At 40.0% G+C, this 18332-nt stretch overlaps 1 protein-coding gene across 5 annotated transcripts in view; it reads left to right on the forward strand.

The window, feature by feature from the left end:
* plekhg5b (pleckstrin homology domain containing, family G (with RhoGef domain) member 5b) overlaps window positions 1-18332 on the forward strand; it is an 88836-nt gene that overhangs the window by 59603 nt on the left and 10901 nt on the right. For all 5 annotated transcript variants that reach the window (XM_037771837.1, XM_037771836.1, XM_037771835.1 and 2 more), the window contains 2 exons: window positions 14650-14832; window positions 17012-17179. In XM_037771837.1, the coding sequence (XP_037627765.1) occupies window positions 14650-14832; window positions 17012-17179 (351 nt within the window). The remainder of the gene's footprint in view (window positions 1-14649; window positions 14833-17011; window positions 17180-18332) is intronic.

Consider the following 18332-nt stretch of genomic DNA (forward strand, 5'->3'; position numbering starts at 1 on the left):
TTGTATTGTCACCGGTTCGTATTATAATTGCCAGATGTTTAACAGTTGCTCAAACCTGAATCATCATAATGCTGTCAGCCCTGTGGGAGGACGCAGAAGCAGTATCAATACTACCAATATAAAGACTTGTTTTGAGTTTTGATACTAGCGTCAATAGGATCGATACAAAAAAATTGATCCATCGCATGTTTATTAAGCTTACACTTAATAAACATTTGTTAAATATGCATTAGTTGTGGGCGATTCCACAGGATACCAAGTAATACCAGAGCCAGGATCACCACCTATATCCATACAGATATGATATATTTGATATATATTTTATATAATATCTGTATGGATAATATTTACGTGGTGGATAGATTGTAATTACAAGCAAATAATTTGCCAAAACGTGATCCATTTTTTTTCTTTACTCTGTTAATTTTTTAATGACATGCATATTAAAACACAAGACCGTTTTTAATGGCAATTAACAAATGTTTATTTGGTGAATTCTCTAAAGTAAAGAGGTGATCACTGTGTTCATGCACACAACAGCAGCAGAGATGCAAATATTGCAACACTAAGAATATGTGATCTGGATGGATCTGTTCTTGTCAACGAGATACCCCAGGAACGCCTGGATGGAATTTCTTTAAGCTCAAACGTCCACACAACTGATTAGATTTTGATGGTCAAAGGTCACTGTGACTGAACAAAACATGTTTTGGCCGTAACTCAAGAAGTCATAGGCTAATTATGACGATTTCACTCAAATGTCTAATAGGATAAAATCATATAGTGATGACATTTTGGGACAGACATGGATGTAAAGTGCAACTTGACTGGTTGGTGGAGGCATACAAGACTTTGTATCAGTAGTATTCAATACTTTGGGGATCGATCTTCTCACCCCTAACATGCATGTGATTAAGTAATAGAAAATAGAAACGCATCATGTTTGGCAAATAATTTGCTGGTAATTAAAATATAGTCACACGTAACCTCTTAATAATACATTCAACTCATAAATTACGACATATTTTTCTTCCTAACATGATATGTTAGTATATTAGCTGCTGTTTAAAAATAAATAAATATTGGTGATTCTCGCTCTGGTTTTATTACTTGGTATCAAATGAAAACCACATTTTGCGGTATTGCCCACATTTATACACAAAAGGAACCATACCCCTTAACGTAAAGCATTAGTGCCAATCTGTTACACTGTACTGTAGTTTTCGTTATGTTGCTGCGGACTTCAGAGCCCGTATTCTCATTTTTACCATTCTACGTACGCTCAGGTTTCGGCTTTTAGCTTATGAGCTGCTGCTCTTTTGCGTGCTTGAAACAAGTCATTGGTTGTTAAACACCCTTGAGGCAAGTCTGGACCCAGGTGGGTTTGATCATGTGTGTGTGCGTACACACAGTGTAAACAGACTTGATGTCATCATTGCTTTGGGCAGGGAAACAGGTAGAGACTCGGTGAAAGCATTTTACGGCCATCTGTGGCAGTAAGTCACTAAGGTTAGTCATCCAGCGGAGACATAAACACTGGAGGTTGCTGAGGAAAGCAGAGTTTTAGTCATACAGTATTTAATCTCCGGTTGCTGAGTTGAATTGTTGTATTTTATTGTTGTTTGTGCCGTTAAACTACTGACGCTGTAATTCCTACGGAAGAATGTCTCAATGTACCCGCACTGCAGGTAATGACTTGTCAGTTTTATTGGCTGAACGTGGAGAGAGAGTGATGTCAGTGATGAGTGCAGTCCTCAGGGGGGCAGTGATGTGCTGCTGCTGATGCTCTGATGAAAGCTGCTCTCTGTTGGATATCTGGCAGAATACATTGAGCTTCTGACTGCTGGTGATGTTGTCTGTACTGTTGCACTCTGTATTCAAAAATATTGTAAAATGGGTGTCTAATTTGTGTCAGTTTAGGGGTCCTTGATGGGAGAAAGTTTGGTAACCACTGGTATACATAATTCTGCCAAGTGAAGGTCAGAGATTGATGCTAGAAGGCTGTTTATTTTAACGTTATATATGAGTTTAACAAAAAGACATATGAGCATGATTTTGTAACATCGCAACTAGTTTAAAAGCCAATCATGGTCCAGTACAACTTACAGGTGTGTGATGTGGACAGGTCAAAGTTTTTAGGTCAAAGTCCTTGACCTAAAAAAAATTCTTAGTCACTAATTGTCAGCCAATTGATTAGTTGGTTTAAACGACAGATCTGTAAAACTAGGTTTCTCCACAAAGAATCACACAAAAGCACCACGTTAAATCTTGTGTTTACCAGAGATGTGCTCATAAGTTTCTTAGAAATAAGTCATTCAGCATGAAAAAAAAGCATAAAAAGAAGGAGTAGATGCAATCTTAGGTATTTGAAATACGTCAGACAAAAAATTATTATTCAAAGCAGAGGCTATGGCAACAGATAACTATGTAGCTGTAATGCGCTGCTGTTGACGACGTGGGAGGCAATAAATAGTTTGCTGTCTTGGCTTTTAATGAGTAATTAATATTGTGTGTTTTATATTTTTATGATGTCCTTGTTTTATGATCATTTTATTTGTGTAAAGTGTCTTTGAGTATCCAGAAAAGCGCTTTATAAATAAAATGTATTATTATTATTATTATTATTATTATTATTATTATTATTATTATTATTATTATTATTAAAGCCACAACTCAAGCGCTATCCTCGTTCTTTATGTTGTAAATCGAGCCTTGATTTTCCCGGGAGATTGCGACCTGGTGGCAGACAGAATTACACGGTGAAAGCGAGGCTTATATAGGGAACCAATCTAAACGCTGATAGTGTCATTATTCTATAGACATTTACAACATTTACTTCATAATGAAGTTAAAGCAAACAACTTGTCTATTGCCACTTTAAACATGTTTGGAGATCTTTTTGCCTTCAGCTTCTCAAATGACAATATTTGCTGTCTTTATATAGTAAATATATTAGTAAATAAATAATTAAACTACAAATATATATTTGGATTTTTGACTGGTGATCGGGCAAAACAAGAATATGCCGACTTGGCCTGTTGGAAATTGTGACGGGCATTTGTCACTATTTTCTGATATTTATAGACCAGATAATTGATTGGTTAAAAAATATTCAGAAAATTAAAATAATTGTGAGTTGCAGCCCTACATTCCTCATTCCTCTGTCTTTGTGAAACTATTTGGTATGAATGACTCATAAATTATCTCACTCTTGGACCCTCATAAGAGTCTCCTGCCGTAGAGCCCGAGCTCACTGAAGTCTATTGGATACTTTGTCTTTACCAGACTCTGCAGCAGAAAGCCTGTGATCCGTGTTGGGTGCCAGCCCATATTTTATGAAAGCTATTTGGAGGACAAAAGCTCTACTTGGACATGTGGGCACTGAGCACGGTCTTTGAGTTTCTATGGCAGCAGCTTTGGCACTCGCCATAAAACGCATGCGTGCCTGCTTTTTATGGAATTAAGGCCTTTGCTCAAAGAAGTTTTAGATATTTGCCTAGTGACCGGATTCACGGCCTGGCATGGCAGCGGCTTGTGCCAGGCTTCAGAGGAAACGCAGCCAAGTCCTGTCCTTTTCTGTATCGAGTTACTCTTTGGTTTAAATGGGGGTATTTCAAGTTTATTATTGCGTGCATGTTACATTTTATAGGCTCTGGCAGCATTGTGATAGGCTGCAGAGAGCTTTGATGATCCAGATTGATTATTTTACAGCGGGGAGCCTCGGCCCTGCTCTCTGATTGGTCCGGAGTCGCATTCCAACCTCGCTGATAGTTCCCACAAAGCGCCGCTGCCCCTCGCAATATCAGCAGTGTATCAACTGATCTGAAACAAGTTCAACTTTTAACCTGCGTGGCTCAGTGTGCGATTAGAACAACACATTTATATCATCAAAGGGAAATTCAACATCCTGTGTTTTACATTGTTGAGTGGATGAGATCCACATCCATCCAGTGGTCATTTTTTTTTGCTGCAGCGTTAATTTAAACTAAAACTGAAATCTGAAAGTAGGGATCCCTCTTCTGGGCACACTGTAGTGGCTTGACTCATTTTACCTCTTTGATAAGTCATTTATCCCCAGGGTCAGGGCTCAGGATGTTTTTGGTCCATAAGCAGAGCAATATGACGTCAGGTTTGAGCAAAAACAAAACCTTATACACAGGAGACTTAGAAAATATCTGCATTGCTGTTACAGTATCACACACACACACACACACACACACACACACACACACACACACACACAGGGTCCAGGCACTCGCTTGTCTTTCCTTTTCCTGAGAACCGAAACTGCAAAACTGAAAGTTTTACAGTCGTCATAAAGATAACTCGACCGTCCGGGACCTTGTGATGTTCAGTAAGCATGTACAGTACATTGATCCTCGCTCCCCGTCAGCTTTTATATAACTACGCTACCATCAGTTGCCATAACACGCTGAATACAACACCAACGTGGCGAGCCAACGCTACCGCCCTGTCTCTGAATCAAATGAAATACCCATGCAGCAGGGTAAAGTGTTTTAACGTACAGTAAGATTATTTGATACAGAGATTGATCATATTACAGTTTGCAGTCAGATGGTGTTGGCTTTCCCAGGGAGTTAATGTCAGGTAATGGATCCTCCATATGTGTGTGTCAGTGCTCAGGCATCCCATAATGCACTCCTCCATCACATCAGGGAAAACCTCAATTCAAGACCTCAATACTTGTGTGGTAACAACTGAAATGTGTTTTTAACACAGAGTTTCTAAAACATTTATGTACCTAAAGCTGCCATTGAATTTCTGGTCAGATTGGTAATTTAGTTAACTTAATCTTTGTTCAGATAGTTCCTATCTGTCTATCTTTAGATCAACATTTTATTGCTAGAATTATTGCATTGCATTTCAAGAAATTTGTGAATAGTCCTCACTAATGCTGAAAATCATTTACTAACCATAGATTGTATAAAATATGGACGCAGTCTCCGTGACGTCACTCATAGGTTTCTAAGCTTTAATATAAGTTAAACGGGTTCGTTATATAAAAATTCAACCCCTGTACAGTTGTCATAAACGGGGAAATTAGCTATAGAGACCAAAACCGTTTTTGTACCAAACTGTAAACATGTTTATTTCTGCTGTAAAGTCAGGCACTTTAACATGGGGGTCTATGAAGATTCACTCGCTTTTGGATCCAGCCTCAATTGGCCGTTTGAAGAACTGCAGTTTTTGTCACTTTCGGCCTCATTTCTCAGCATCGGAGGTTTCCGCTTGGAACTAACTACTATCTTTATTGCTTCATTAGAGCTGAAATGATGAATCGATCAGTCAATGAACAGAAAAATGTATCTGCAACTATTTGTGATATCAATTAATCGTCCTTTTAAAAAAAAAAAAAATTGCCGCTCTATTTCCAACTTCTGAAATGTGAGGATCTGCTGCTTTTCTTTGTCTTATGTGTAAGTAGACTGAATATATTTTTGTTGTGGTTTGAACAAAGCAATATATTTTACGACTTCACCTTTTAGTTTTGATAAATAGTGATTTTGAAAGTTTGGGATTTTTTTTTCCTTTTTCTTCCACTTTCCACAGAAGTTGCAGTCATATTGTAGTTCATACTTCTGAAAAGAGGCACCGACTCCTGGTTTCGCCTCGGGGGTGGAAGAGTTTGTTATGCAACAGTAGGAAAGGTAGATAGTGTTGTTTCATTATACACGAGGACTGCAAAAATACTTTCACTGACAAAAGCTCCAAAAAGCCTCCAGGGCTGAAGACTCAGTGATGATGAAGCGAGCCCACATTTCAGCTGGTGACACAGAGAAAGGAGCGGCAAGTGTCACGAGTTCTTACTGTTAGTGTACTGAACCTAAAACACATGCATTTTCTTCACGACTGAAGCATTAAAGTCTGCTTTGAATGATACTGTATTCATGTATACAATGCACTCGGTGGGCTTTGTTTAGGAAGGCAGAAGCAATTGTCATTATTTATTTCCTTTTTTTCCAAACTGGCTCTTGTAGAATGTTTTCCCACATCTGCATTACACAATTGTGGATGGTAATGTGTAGTAGTCTGCTGGGTTATCGCATCCAGCAGCCTGCTCCTGCTCCTCTCTCACTATCGGGCCTCTCTGATAGCTCACAATGGGGACAATTGTCGATTAACACAGAGCCACTTTGAATGACAATGGTTGAATCAGCGGCAGTCACACGGGGCTTCATTGAGCTGAACCATGAGGTGTTCCATACAACAGTCAGTATAGTTTGTTAATAGAGTGAGAAGTGTCTGTGATTGAGTTGATAAGGTCTTTGGCATAGATTTTAGACTTAGCTTTCAAGTGGGCATGCAGTTTAATTTGATCCCTGACATCAATGCTATTTTTTTTAGTCTTTTATGATAGTAAAGATTTTAGTAAACAAATTATTAAAGTACAAATTAGGGCTGTCAATCTATTAAAATATGTAATTGCAACTAATCGTATGATTGTCCTTAGTTAATCGCAAATTAATTGCACATTTTGTATCTGTTCAAGTAGTATTTAAGTCCTTTAAGTACTCTTAATCAACATGGGAGCGGGAAACTATACTTGCTTTATGCAAATGTAGTGAAAATGAAGCTACTATGACATGCTTGGTACCAATGGATTCATTAGGTTTTCTAGTTTCATATGATGCCAGCATCTTCACTCTACAACTGAGTCCGCTACAACCTCCGAAAGATCAATTGCGTTAAAGAAATTAGTGGCATCAAAATGAACTTACGTTAACACGTTATTATCGCGTTAACTTATACAGCCCTAATACGTTTACATGTGAGTGATATCATAATACAATATAGCCTACATGATGCATGTGGTTGTTTATGCTGTACAAACTTGATTAGGGCTGCAACTAACGATTATTTTCATTGTCAATTAATCTGTTGATTATTTTCTTGATAAATCCATTAGTTGTTTGGTTTATAAAATGTCAGGAAATTGTAAAAATGTGGATCAGTGTTTCCCAAAGCCCAAGATGACGTCCTCAAATGTCTTGTTTTGTCCACAACTCAAAGATATTCAGTTAACTGTCATAGAGGAGGAAAGAGACCAGAAAATATTCACATTTAAGAAGCTGGAATCAGAGAATATTTACTTTTTGTTGTTACAACTATAAAGGGACTGGTATTTTACATATTTTGCAACAATGTTATCCCAGACCCATATTCCCTTTTTTTCCAATTTTAAGAAAGACAGAATATCAAATAGCAAAGATTTAAATGAAGGTGGCAGATTGGACTTCAATAAAAGTAAAATAAAGTTTTTCTTAAAAAAAACAACACCGAAATAGACCGATTAATCGATTTATCAAAATAATTGTTGATTAATTTAATAGTTGACTACTAACCAATCGATTCATTGTTTCAGCCCTAAACTAGATTAATTTCAGTATATCAAACTGCAGCAGTTAGTAGATTAATCAATTAGTAAATCATCAGAAAATTAAGCTACAACCTTTTTCAATTTATTGTAATTTTTTTAAGGGAAAAAAATGCAAAATATTCTCTGATTTCAGCTTCTCCAATTGTGAGAATTTGCTGCATTTCTCAGTTTTATATAATTGCAAACTGAATATCTTTTAAGTTTTGGATTGTTGGTCGGACAAAACATGACGGTTTAAGGCATTTACTTCAGACTCTGGGAAACTGATTGATTTTTTTCACTATTTTCTTCTATTTAATCAATGTATTAAAACAAAATAATCAACCGATTAACTGATAATGCAAAAAATAATTGCGGCCATAAAGTATATTGTGTTTCCATACATGTGTTAATCACTCACGTGGAACATGATGTTGTTATTTTCATGTTGACTAATTGAATTGCTGAATCCAGCTTGTCCAGTCTGTCTGAAGAATTCACATGACTCATGTGTTTTTTAGTACACTATCTAATTAAACTAATTATATGAGAAACCTAGAACATTATTATGTATTCCTCATATGGTGTGGGAGGAGCTACATGCTGCTGAGAAAGCTGAAGAGGTGTGTGTGGGCTGGAAAAGGTGTGTGTGCGTGTATGTGTGGAAGACAAAGAACTTCCCTTGATGCCTAAAGGTGGAGATTACTGCAGGCTGAACACACACCTTTTTATGTTTGTTGTTTGTGTGGACGTTGGCCTGCCGTACACAGTATCTGCAGGATCCGAGTAGCTGCGATGTGATTTACTGGAAATGGATTCTTCCTGACTTTTTGGAATTATCTCTCTGCTTTTTCTTTTGTTTACTCAGACCTTTTTTTTATATGAGGTATTGGGGGATTTTTTGGTTTTGTTTCGTGGACAAATGGTTCGTTTTGGTCGTCTGACATCCTGGCGCAGCTGGGACCTGCTGCATGTGGAGATTCCTGAGTCAGCTCCTACTGACATGAAACCAACTGACTGTGAGGTGAGACGTTTGCTGACACGTCTGTGTTCAGTGCTGAGGCTGATGATGTGGTTTAATAAAGTAGCATTTCTTGCTGCTTCTTGATTGAAAAGAAAATTAATCTGCAACTATTTTGATTCATCATTTTTCTTATTTGATTTTTTTACAATAGTTTTTAAAAGCAAACAAATGCCAAACATTTGTTGCTTCTAGCTTCTCAAATCTGAGGTTTTCCTTGTCATACATGATGGTAAAGTGAAAATATTTGTGTTTTGGACTGTTGGTCAGATAGAAAAAAGACATTTGAAGATGACACATCAGGCTGTGGGAAATGATTTTCACTGTTGTCTGACATTTTACTTACTAAACGATTAAGCAATCAATCCATGATGAAAGTAACAGTTGGTTGTAGCCCTAATATGTTTTAGTTTGATTCATCATATCATAAATGTGTGTGTGGTTTTCAGTTTTACAGATAAGTTCAATGCAAACAACAGGACACAAAAGGACAAAAAAATATTAAATAATTGGTAAAGGATTAAAATCAAACAAAAACACACAATGAAAAAATAGATAAATAGATAAAATAAATAAAATAAATAAAATAAATAAAATAAAGGGAAGGGAAGCCACATTTTCTCAAATTTGTCAGCAGAGCCACGAAGCATTAACCTGAGTTTCTCTAGTTTTAAGTGCTGTATGACCTCTCTCAATCATAAAATGCAACTGGGAGGTTGTGGGTTTCTCCAGTCTAGGAGAGCCAGCATGCGTGCTAACAAAAATACAAATGTTACGACGATTGGGACACCGGATATTGCAATTAAAGAATCCGGTTCCATCACCTGCCCAAAAACTTCTAAAGCTTGACTCATCTTTGACTTAATTTAATGTTATATATATAGAGACAAATTCGACCATTATCCTTTGTTTTGTTTCCATTAATCCCATCTGCCCTGGTGGAACATCCCAGTTAAAGTGGGTATGTTTGTGTATTGGGTGAAGTGTGATGATGGCTGGGATTTTATGATGTTAGCTGCTGGAACGATGGGGGTCTAGTTAAAGGAGCATTGTTTTGACAACTCTCATCTCTCACCTCAGGCTCAAAGCTTGTGTTTTGTGTCACCGTTGTTGCGGTCATCAGGTCTTCGTTATTGGAACTGAAACGGCCTTGAAACGTGCAGCATGTGTTCACCACCGGGGGAGGGTTATTTTAGTTTCTGTTTCCTGGTTGTGAACGTGTGTGTGAGCGTGCTCTTGTGTTGGTGTTTCCAGGCCTTCAGGAAGGTCAGTGTCACGCTGTTTTCCCATCGTTAATCAACCCACCTGATCAAGGGAAGTTGTTATCAGTTGACTAACATACAGGCAGTAGCAGGGGGCAGGGAGAGAAGAGGAGGAGCGGGGGGGTCTCTTTGCTCTGTCTTTGTCACCACTTTAATACAATCCCTTCCCATTTAAAGATTTTCTCCTTTCCAGGCCAAGGTTAATACCACAAACCGCGGTGATAAGATAAGACTGTGAGGGGGACACAGGGCTTGATATCGTTAAGGTTCCAACGCAAACCCACTGCACAAGAGTCGCAGTCCCGAGAGCGAGTAGCTTTGTAACAAAGAGAGCTCCGGATCTGGCCTGCCCTCTGTCCTGACTGACACGTTTACACAGGAGGCACAAGGGAAACCTTGTAAACATAATTAGTTGGACAGACACCACTAAGAGCGCCTCAGTGTTTACTATGAGGGTGTATTTGCTCGTGCTGACGTAAATTGGGCCAGTGTTATTACCTGCAGACATATAATCGACTCTGATAAAAAGGTTTTCTAGGGCTTCAACAATTATTTTCATTATCTGTTAATTAGTTTTTTTCCCATTGTTTGTCTGTGATAGGTCAAGTATATTGTGAACAATTCCCATCACGAGTTCTGAGAGCACAAGGAGACGTCTTCAAATTGCTTGTTTTGTCTGACCAACAGTCCAAAACCCAAATCTAGACAGTCTATGTGCAGTACTAAGACCGATGATGTAGTTTAATAAATTAAAATTAAAATAATTAGTTTTTTTATAATCGTCACTTTTTAAAAGCAAAAATGCCAAACATTTATTGGTTCTAGCTTCTCAAATATGAGGCTTTTCTTTGCCATACATGATAGTAAACTGAATATATTTGGGTTGAGATGCCTTCAAACTAAGAGGATCGCAGGTTCAAACCTGTCTTGAAGCCCTTCTGTGTTGAGTTTGTATGTTCTCCCCGTGTTAGCGTGGGTTTTCCACAGTCCAAAGACATGCAGGTTAGGTTAATTGTTGACTCTAAATTGCCCGTATGTGTGAATGTGAGCGTCATGTGTCAGCCCTGTGATAGTCTGGAGACCTGTCCATGGTGTACCCCGCCTTCGCCCAATGTCAGCTGGGATCGGCTCCAGCACCCCCCATGCGGGCCTGAATAGGATAAGCGGTCACAGATAATGGATGGATTGATGTCTTCAAATTGCTTTTGTCTAACCAAACCGTCCAAAACCCAATGATATTAAACGGGTAAAAACAGCAGATCTAGACATTTGAAATGTGAAAAAGCGAGAGATTAAACAATCAAAACGACTGATGAATTATCAAAATAGTAAGTTTGGCCTAAGTAGTTTCACCTCAACAAAGTTGCCAGACTTTTGTCCTGCTCCTGAAGGAGGCACTGTGCTTATCTACTCTGGGGATAAGCAGCTTATTAAAAGTGCTGAAACATGCAAGTAAACAAAGGGAATTTCCCGTTTGGTCATTATCGGGGCATTTCTTGTTCCTTGTTTTGGCCAGCTAGCGTTGTATTGTTCAGAGGTCTCCAGGAAAAACAGTGATTTGAGATAGCACAAAGAATAGTGGACCAACTTCAAATAAAGAATGTAGCGTCCCGTCTGTTTACAGCCGCCCTGTGAGTTTCAGGGTTTTTATGCAGGTCATTCCTTAGAAGGAAAGCTAATTTTGTGGTTAGTTGTTGAGACTGACCTAAAGAGCACCAGGATGTGTCTGGACTAGGGAGCTCCCTACAAGCTGTCACCCTCCGTGACTCCGCCCTCCAAATATTCAGATCAGCCTGCCCCCCTTTTTTTTTTTTCCGCCCCGGCCCTGCCTCCTCTTTCCTGCCCGACACAATGAGGCAGGATCCTCCTGGTTGCTATGACTTCAGGCCAGTGTCTGTATGAAATGCAACCGCTGACTGTTTGGACAGCAGGACAGGACAGAGACACGTCTCGGTTCAAAGAGAAGCTGCTGTTGGGCACGGCAGGACGCGGCAGGCAGACACCGCAAAACCCGGACCCTATCAGCTGGAACGGGGGAACGCTTCAAGAGCGAACGAAGTTCAACACAAGTCTCTCGATTGGGGGGAATAGCAACGCGGCGGTGTTAACAGCTGTCACTTTTCGGGACTGATTCGGCGTCACAAGTCTGGACGGCGTGGATGTGTGTGTTTTCACAGTGGATGTGGAGAGAGAGAGAGAGAGGAGGCTAGAAGTTGAGAGAGCGCAGCAGCTGGTTCCAGAATGGGCTGCGATCCATGAATCCAATTGAGGGATTAGGATGGTTTTTGTTACTTTTGACATGCCTCTGGCTTCAATGGTGAGCACTGTTAATGTGGTGGGAAACTGTTGGGTCGCTTCTATCCCTGTGTCCTTTCTAATTGCAACTTCCTGGCCTTGTCTTTGTGTTTTTAGAAACTAATTTCTTGTCAGAGGGATATTCAAGATGTTTGCTTTAAGTTGTATTCATGTGATATGCTCAAAACATGCTGTATTAGAAGAGCTCCAATATCTGTTTTAAATCTCAGGAGGTGAAAGCCAGCTCTGTTGCTGAGTGCTGTCACGGACCTCGAACACAGACTAAACTAAGCAGGTTTCAGTTTGCCCGGTGGTGTGCTGTCAGTAGCTCAGGGTCCAGGCTTTCCCTGTTTGTCCATGGAGACTGAACACTTCCTGACACCTGTGTCCTTGGCCAGTTGGCCCACATTTTCACCCTAAAAGAAAAAAACTCCCTAACTGAGCCCAGGCTTGTTTCCCTTTCACTGCAGCGACTTTCAACTTGTCCCATTTCCCCCCTTTCACTCTAGTTTTTTGTTTTAAAGCCAACAAGTATATTTGCAGTTAAGTCACTCTCCTCTTTGGTCATCATCAGTTAGAAAAAAGATAAAAGGACTAAAAGCTGCTTGAAAACCTGCAAAGACCCCCCCACTCTGATTTACTATCTTGTTATGCAAACTCTGCATAGGCCACTTGTGTGCTTTTACTCTAGTTGAGTGGTTTCACAAAGGTCTGGGCTTGTTCTTCCTAAAAAGGGAACCTTTGCAAAGCAGAGTAGAGCTATTCCTAATATTTACATTTCATTTTGTTACATATACATGCCACAAAACTTATATACTTTGATAAGTCTTTATCTGAAGTGGAATGGAAGTTGTTTATTTCTAGTAGCTGGGATGAATATCTTCAGGAGTTTATCCAGTCTGCTTACTGGCTTCTCATCCTGTTTTTGTCCCCCTTCATTTTACAGTTTTAGTTTGATTTTCTAACTTAAACGCTCTGAAAACAGTCTTCTTTCTGTCTGCCACATTAATTCAGATAATAAAAGAGAGGGGCTGATAGAGATGTTCATATGCTCATCTTTCAGTTATTACCACATGCTTACAGCAATAATTTAGCAATAAGCTTGACCAGCAGCAGCCAGTGCTTTACAGACTTTACTTTGCTCCAGGTTTCACCTCTCAGGCTACATACAGAAGAGTCTACTGAGCTGCCCTCTGATTGGTTGAAGTTGTACATACAGTTTGATTAGCCGCTATTAGCGTAACACACCCGAATCTCAACCGAACTGTCTGTTGTCGAGTTGCATTTTAACAAGGAAGAATGCTGTGTTGATTTTTGTTTCAAACTGTCCATCATGAGTCCGACAATGTTATTGGAGTACAATGCTAAATCAGCAGAGTACTCGTTTCATGATGTGTTATTTATAGGGCTGTCAATCGATTAAAATATTTAATCGCAATTAATCACATGATTGTCCATGATTAATCGCGATTAATCACACATTTTTTATCTCTTCAAAATCTAACTTAAAGGGGGATTTGTCAAGTATTTAATACTCTTATCAACATGGGAGTGGGCAAATATGCTTGCTTTCTGCAAATGTATGTATATATTTAGTTTTGGAAATCAATTAACAACATAAAACAATGACAAATATTGTCCAGAATTCCTCACAGGTACTGCATTCAGCATACAAAAATATGCTCAAATCATAACACGGGAATTTCTAGTTTCATATGATACCAGTATCTTCACTCTAGCTTTAAAACTGAGCCCACTACAACCTCACAAAGATCGTTTGCGTAAATGCGTTAAAGAAACTAGTGGCATTAAAACAAACTTGCGTTATTATTGCATTAACTTTAACAGCTCTAGCTCTAGTTTAATATACTGATAAAAATGTTTGTAATTTGTGGGGTTTGAGGATCACTTTTGAAACCAATCCTAAACCCTTGTGTCTGTGATCCGTAACAGCGTAGCAGCTTTGGGCATAAGTGTTTTGATTGCATTGTGTGTGTGTGTGTGTGTGTGTGTGTGTGTGTGTGTTTGTGTGGGGGGTGATCAGTAAAAGAATTTGGTTGGAATGGCCGGTCAGTTTCAGCAGCAGTGTCAGTGTCCTGGAATGTAAGTTCCTTGTCACTGTGTTTGAAGGGGGGTCAGTGGCCTGACTCTCGCCGGCTCCCCACCAGCAGATTCCTCACTCTAACGGCAAAAACAACTGCTTCCTCAGATACTGAGGTGGCCCCTGTTTGTTTGCTTTGCTGGTGCTCGTAAAGTGGACAGAGATTGCATGAGTGAGGGTGCGCGGCAGGGTCCGCTGACAGGGTAACAATGGAGGGGGAACAATGGCCAGACTCGGGCTGTCTGTTCCTATGGAACAAACCTCCCGCCCGCTCCTTGTGATGTAATGAGCATTTCGCCGCGAGGAAGTGGCAGTCCTTCCCTCTCCTGTTTGTGTCTGATCATCAGGATAGCTTCAACGGTGCTGCTGATGTCATCCCTCGCACAGAATTCCCCTCTGATTTCCTGTTTGTCCTGTCCCTGTATATTTCTCTCTTTCCTTCATTGTCTCTTTCCATCCGTCTGACTGGAAACTTTTGTCCTTCCCCTGGAGGTGACAGAGTCACTCATGCCAGTCTGTCTTCTTTCATTTTCTAATTGTTCTCTCTACACTATATAATTGTTCCTCTCTGTCTGTCCTTTTGGCATTGCAGGGTCAGGCTCGACGGAGGAAGAACATGACAGAGTTCCTGGGAGAGACTAATATTCCTGCTCCGGATGCTCTGGGACTGGGTGGCTCTCTGCCCGGTGCCGGTCCTGACAGCTGGAAGAACCGAGCCGCCAGCCGCTTCAGCGGCTTCTTCAGCTCCAACGCTGGAGCGGGGCCCTTTGGCAAGGTAACACTGATCAGACAAAGGCAATCACATGAAATATAAGAGAGCTGTTTTAAGCAAAGCGGTGCATTTTCTCTGTAAAACAGAAACTGTAAAAGCTGTAGGGGGCAAGTTTGTTTCCCAGACATGTCTCAGATAAAAAACACATTTGAAAGCAAACAAAGCAGTAGCAAGCAGCAGTGGGACGGGGTCGGAAGGCCACGTCCCCTGAGTTCTGGTGAGGTAATTTCCCTTCAAAGTCTCGTGTTGTTGGCTCACATACTTTCCTCTGGAAATGAGTAGGTGGAGGAAAAGCCTCACTCCAATCTATCCAGCGTTTTCTTGATTTTAAAAACTCGGCTTACTCATAAAAAAAAAAAGCTTAAAGGAATAGTTTGACGTTTTGGGAATTTGCTTTTTTGCTGAGATTTAGATGGCAGGGTTGATACTTCTCTCGTCTGGCCAGCTGTTGGCTAACTTAGCTTACCATAAAGACTGTAAACAGGAGGAACCAGCCTGCCTGGTTCTGTCCAAATGTGACAAAATCTGCCTTCAAGCAGCTCTGAAGCTCACTAATTAACACAAAGGCCAAAATGCCAAACCTTTCCTTTAAAGCTACAGTAGGCAATTTATTTTAAAAGCATTTTTGTTACATTTGTTGAAATTCTCTTAACATCCTTGACAGCTGTGAGTACTAACAATGGCCAGGTTCATTGTTGACGATCATTATGATAATTGTAGGTGTATTCTCACATGTGAATGAGTCATGAGTAGTTGGATACAGTTAAGGTCTTTGCACACCAAGTCTATTTTTCGTATGCGTTTTTTTAATTCATCATCCGATAAAAAACATCACGCACTGAAGCCTTGCAGTCCGATGCGTTTTATTATTGTATCTGTTGCGAAAATTCTAAACAGAGCTGAATTAATAACGTGGGTGCAATGGATAGCGCTAGTCCAAAACAGGGCTAATGTATGAATGACATTAGCAAGAAGCTATTGTTTAGCTACCTGGAGCATAATCACCACCGTTTAATCTTTCGTACATCCTTTGTTTTGCAACCATCCCAGATTCCAAGCAGTTCTGCAATCACCTGCCTGCTTTGGATGATGTGTTTGCGCAGACGGTGGCTCTGAGTGGTCAAACAACCCTCTTTTGCCTTTTTGACGGATGTGAAAAAACACAGAAAATCAAACCTGTTCCACAAACTTTAATGACGGACGAAAGATTCGGAGTTGGAGTGTAACGTGATTGACACAATGTGAGGTCGTATTTATTTTTAAAAGTGCGAGAATTTCGGCCCAAAAATACGGATTCATGTGTTTTGGGGGAGTTGCTTTGGAAAGGGGAGCTGGGATTTTTTCGATTTGATACTTTCAAACTCTAGCTTACTTTAACTGTTTTCCCCAAAGTTGCCTACCCCAGCTTTAACGCTCGTACCAGAGGTTTCCAACAATAATAATAATCAACTTTAATTCTAATAAAGCGCACACGCCCACACACACACACACACACACTCCCATTGTGTCTCCCCTCCTGAGGTCACATCCTCCACAGTAGCAGATGTCAGATAGAGACAGTATCTGTCAGTCACCTGTCACTGCCTGTCTCATCTCTATTCACCCCGAGCGTCCCCCTTAACCCCTTCGGGGCCAGAGATCCTTCACCGGGACCAGGACCTGGACCTCTTGTACCCTCCATATTGTAGGGATGAACCACTGTCAGTCCCTTCTTTCACAAAACTATGAAAAGGAGTGCTAATCACTGATCACTTTACTCCTAAATCTGTTGTACAACCTCTCACTATTAATGGACGTAGAGCAGTACTTTTTCTAAAGGTTTCTTTACCCATAATCCACTGGTCCATCTCCCCCCCTCAGTGCTGTAGCTTTTGCCCCCACTCCCTTCTTCTCTATTGTTGAAATGGTCTCAATGCACAGAGCTCATTTTCATAACTACATAAGGCCCGCCAGACTGAACAAAGGCCTGAATAGCAGCTACTGTTGGATTTAAGAATTAAGGCGCCAGTAAGGACAGGATTTATATGCTAATGCTTGGACTCATCTTTACTTACAGTTTGAGTGTAACAATAAAAGGACAGAAAATTGACAGTTGCTATCGCATCTCTTGTCGCTGTCGTGCCGTTGACCTTGTTCAAACCAATTAGGCTTGTTTTTTTAAATCGTTCCCGTCTCATCGCAGGAGTCGGACCGTCTGGAGCAGCTCCAGAGCAAACTCCATTCCTACATGTTGTTCGGGCTTCCCAAGGTGCCGCGGCAGCTCTCCTTCCACCAGGACTCCTGGGAGGAGGAGGAGGAGACCAACCTGGTCCTGGAAGACAGTTGGCAGATGCTACTGGACAACTCAGAGGTACAGCACACACAGGCCGGGGGGGTTGTGGGGTAGAGTGTTTACACAGACTGGAAACTTAAACCAAATGAAAACTTGTGGGGAAAAACAAATAATTAAGCAAAAAATTAGAAGCATTATTAAAATGTATGTTCTCTGATGTATGAAACTTAGGAATTGTGCCTTATTTCAATACTGGACACATGAATTGTGAATTAAGAAAAAAAGCAAGGAGCTCCAAGTTAATTATGACAGAACATTTTCAACTAAGGGACTGTAAGAAACTTATTAATATTATTAATCATTTATTTGGACCTTGACCTCAATCGATCAATCTATCGTTGTATTGATCTATCGATATACTATAATAGCATTTCTACAACTTGATTCACTATTAATAACTAAAAGAGGCAAGGCATAAAGAATGGTATAAGAAGATGGTATGCCCAGGGTTCATGTTATGTTTTTGCCGGTATCACGTGTAGTTGTCCGGCAGATTAAATGATCAACGGCCAAAATGTCCGTTGAGAAATATGCCAAATTAATTAATTAATTAATTAATAGCATATTAAATAGCCTAATATTGTAAAATATGTTGCCAAGACAACTTGAATATCAACATATATTATACAAAAGTTGAAATGCCTCCGCTCAGCTGTGCTTTTGATCCAATAGGCTGTCCGTTTTGTCATACAGTCCCTTATAAATGTTCACATTGGCCTGCTTCCTGGTTTTGCGTCAGACTCTTACTTCCTTATCAGCTGACCTGGTTCCCAGAATGATGCTTAGATAGCAATTTCCTATCACGCTGCTGTCCGTAACCGTTCATGCCGATGTAAATGATAGCACCCATCGCGCACCTGTTCCGCCTGTTAATGTGTAAATGACCAATCAGGGCAGGGAGACGGAGCGGTGTCACCGCTCAGCTGCTACACAGTCACCTCTGACTGTACATTCACCCCTGACAGTCAGTTAGATAAGACACTTCACTGACTTGATTGCTTGATGTTGTTCAGTAATCAAGCTGGTAATGTGAGTAACTAGGAATTAAAGTTATTCTTGTGTTTGAGAGTATGAATGAATGAGTGAATAGTTTTATTTACATGACTGTAAAGACAAACATAAACAATAATAAAAAAAAAATAATGTAACAAAACAGAATCTACATTTATGC

The sequence above is a fragment of the Sebastes umbrosus genome, chromosome 6, assembly GCF_015220745.1.
Source record: "Sebastes umbrosus isolate fSebUmb1 chromosome 6, fSebUmb1.pri, whole genome shotgun sequence".
Classification (NCBI taxonomy): Eukaryota; Metazoa; Chordata; class Actinopteri; order Perciformes; family Sebastidae; genus Sebastes; species Sebastes umbrosus.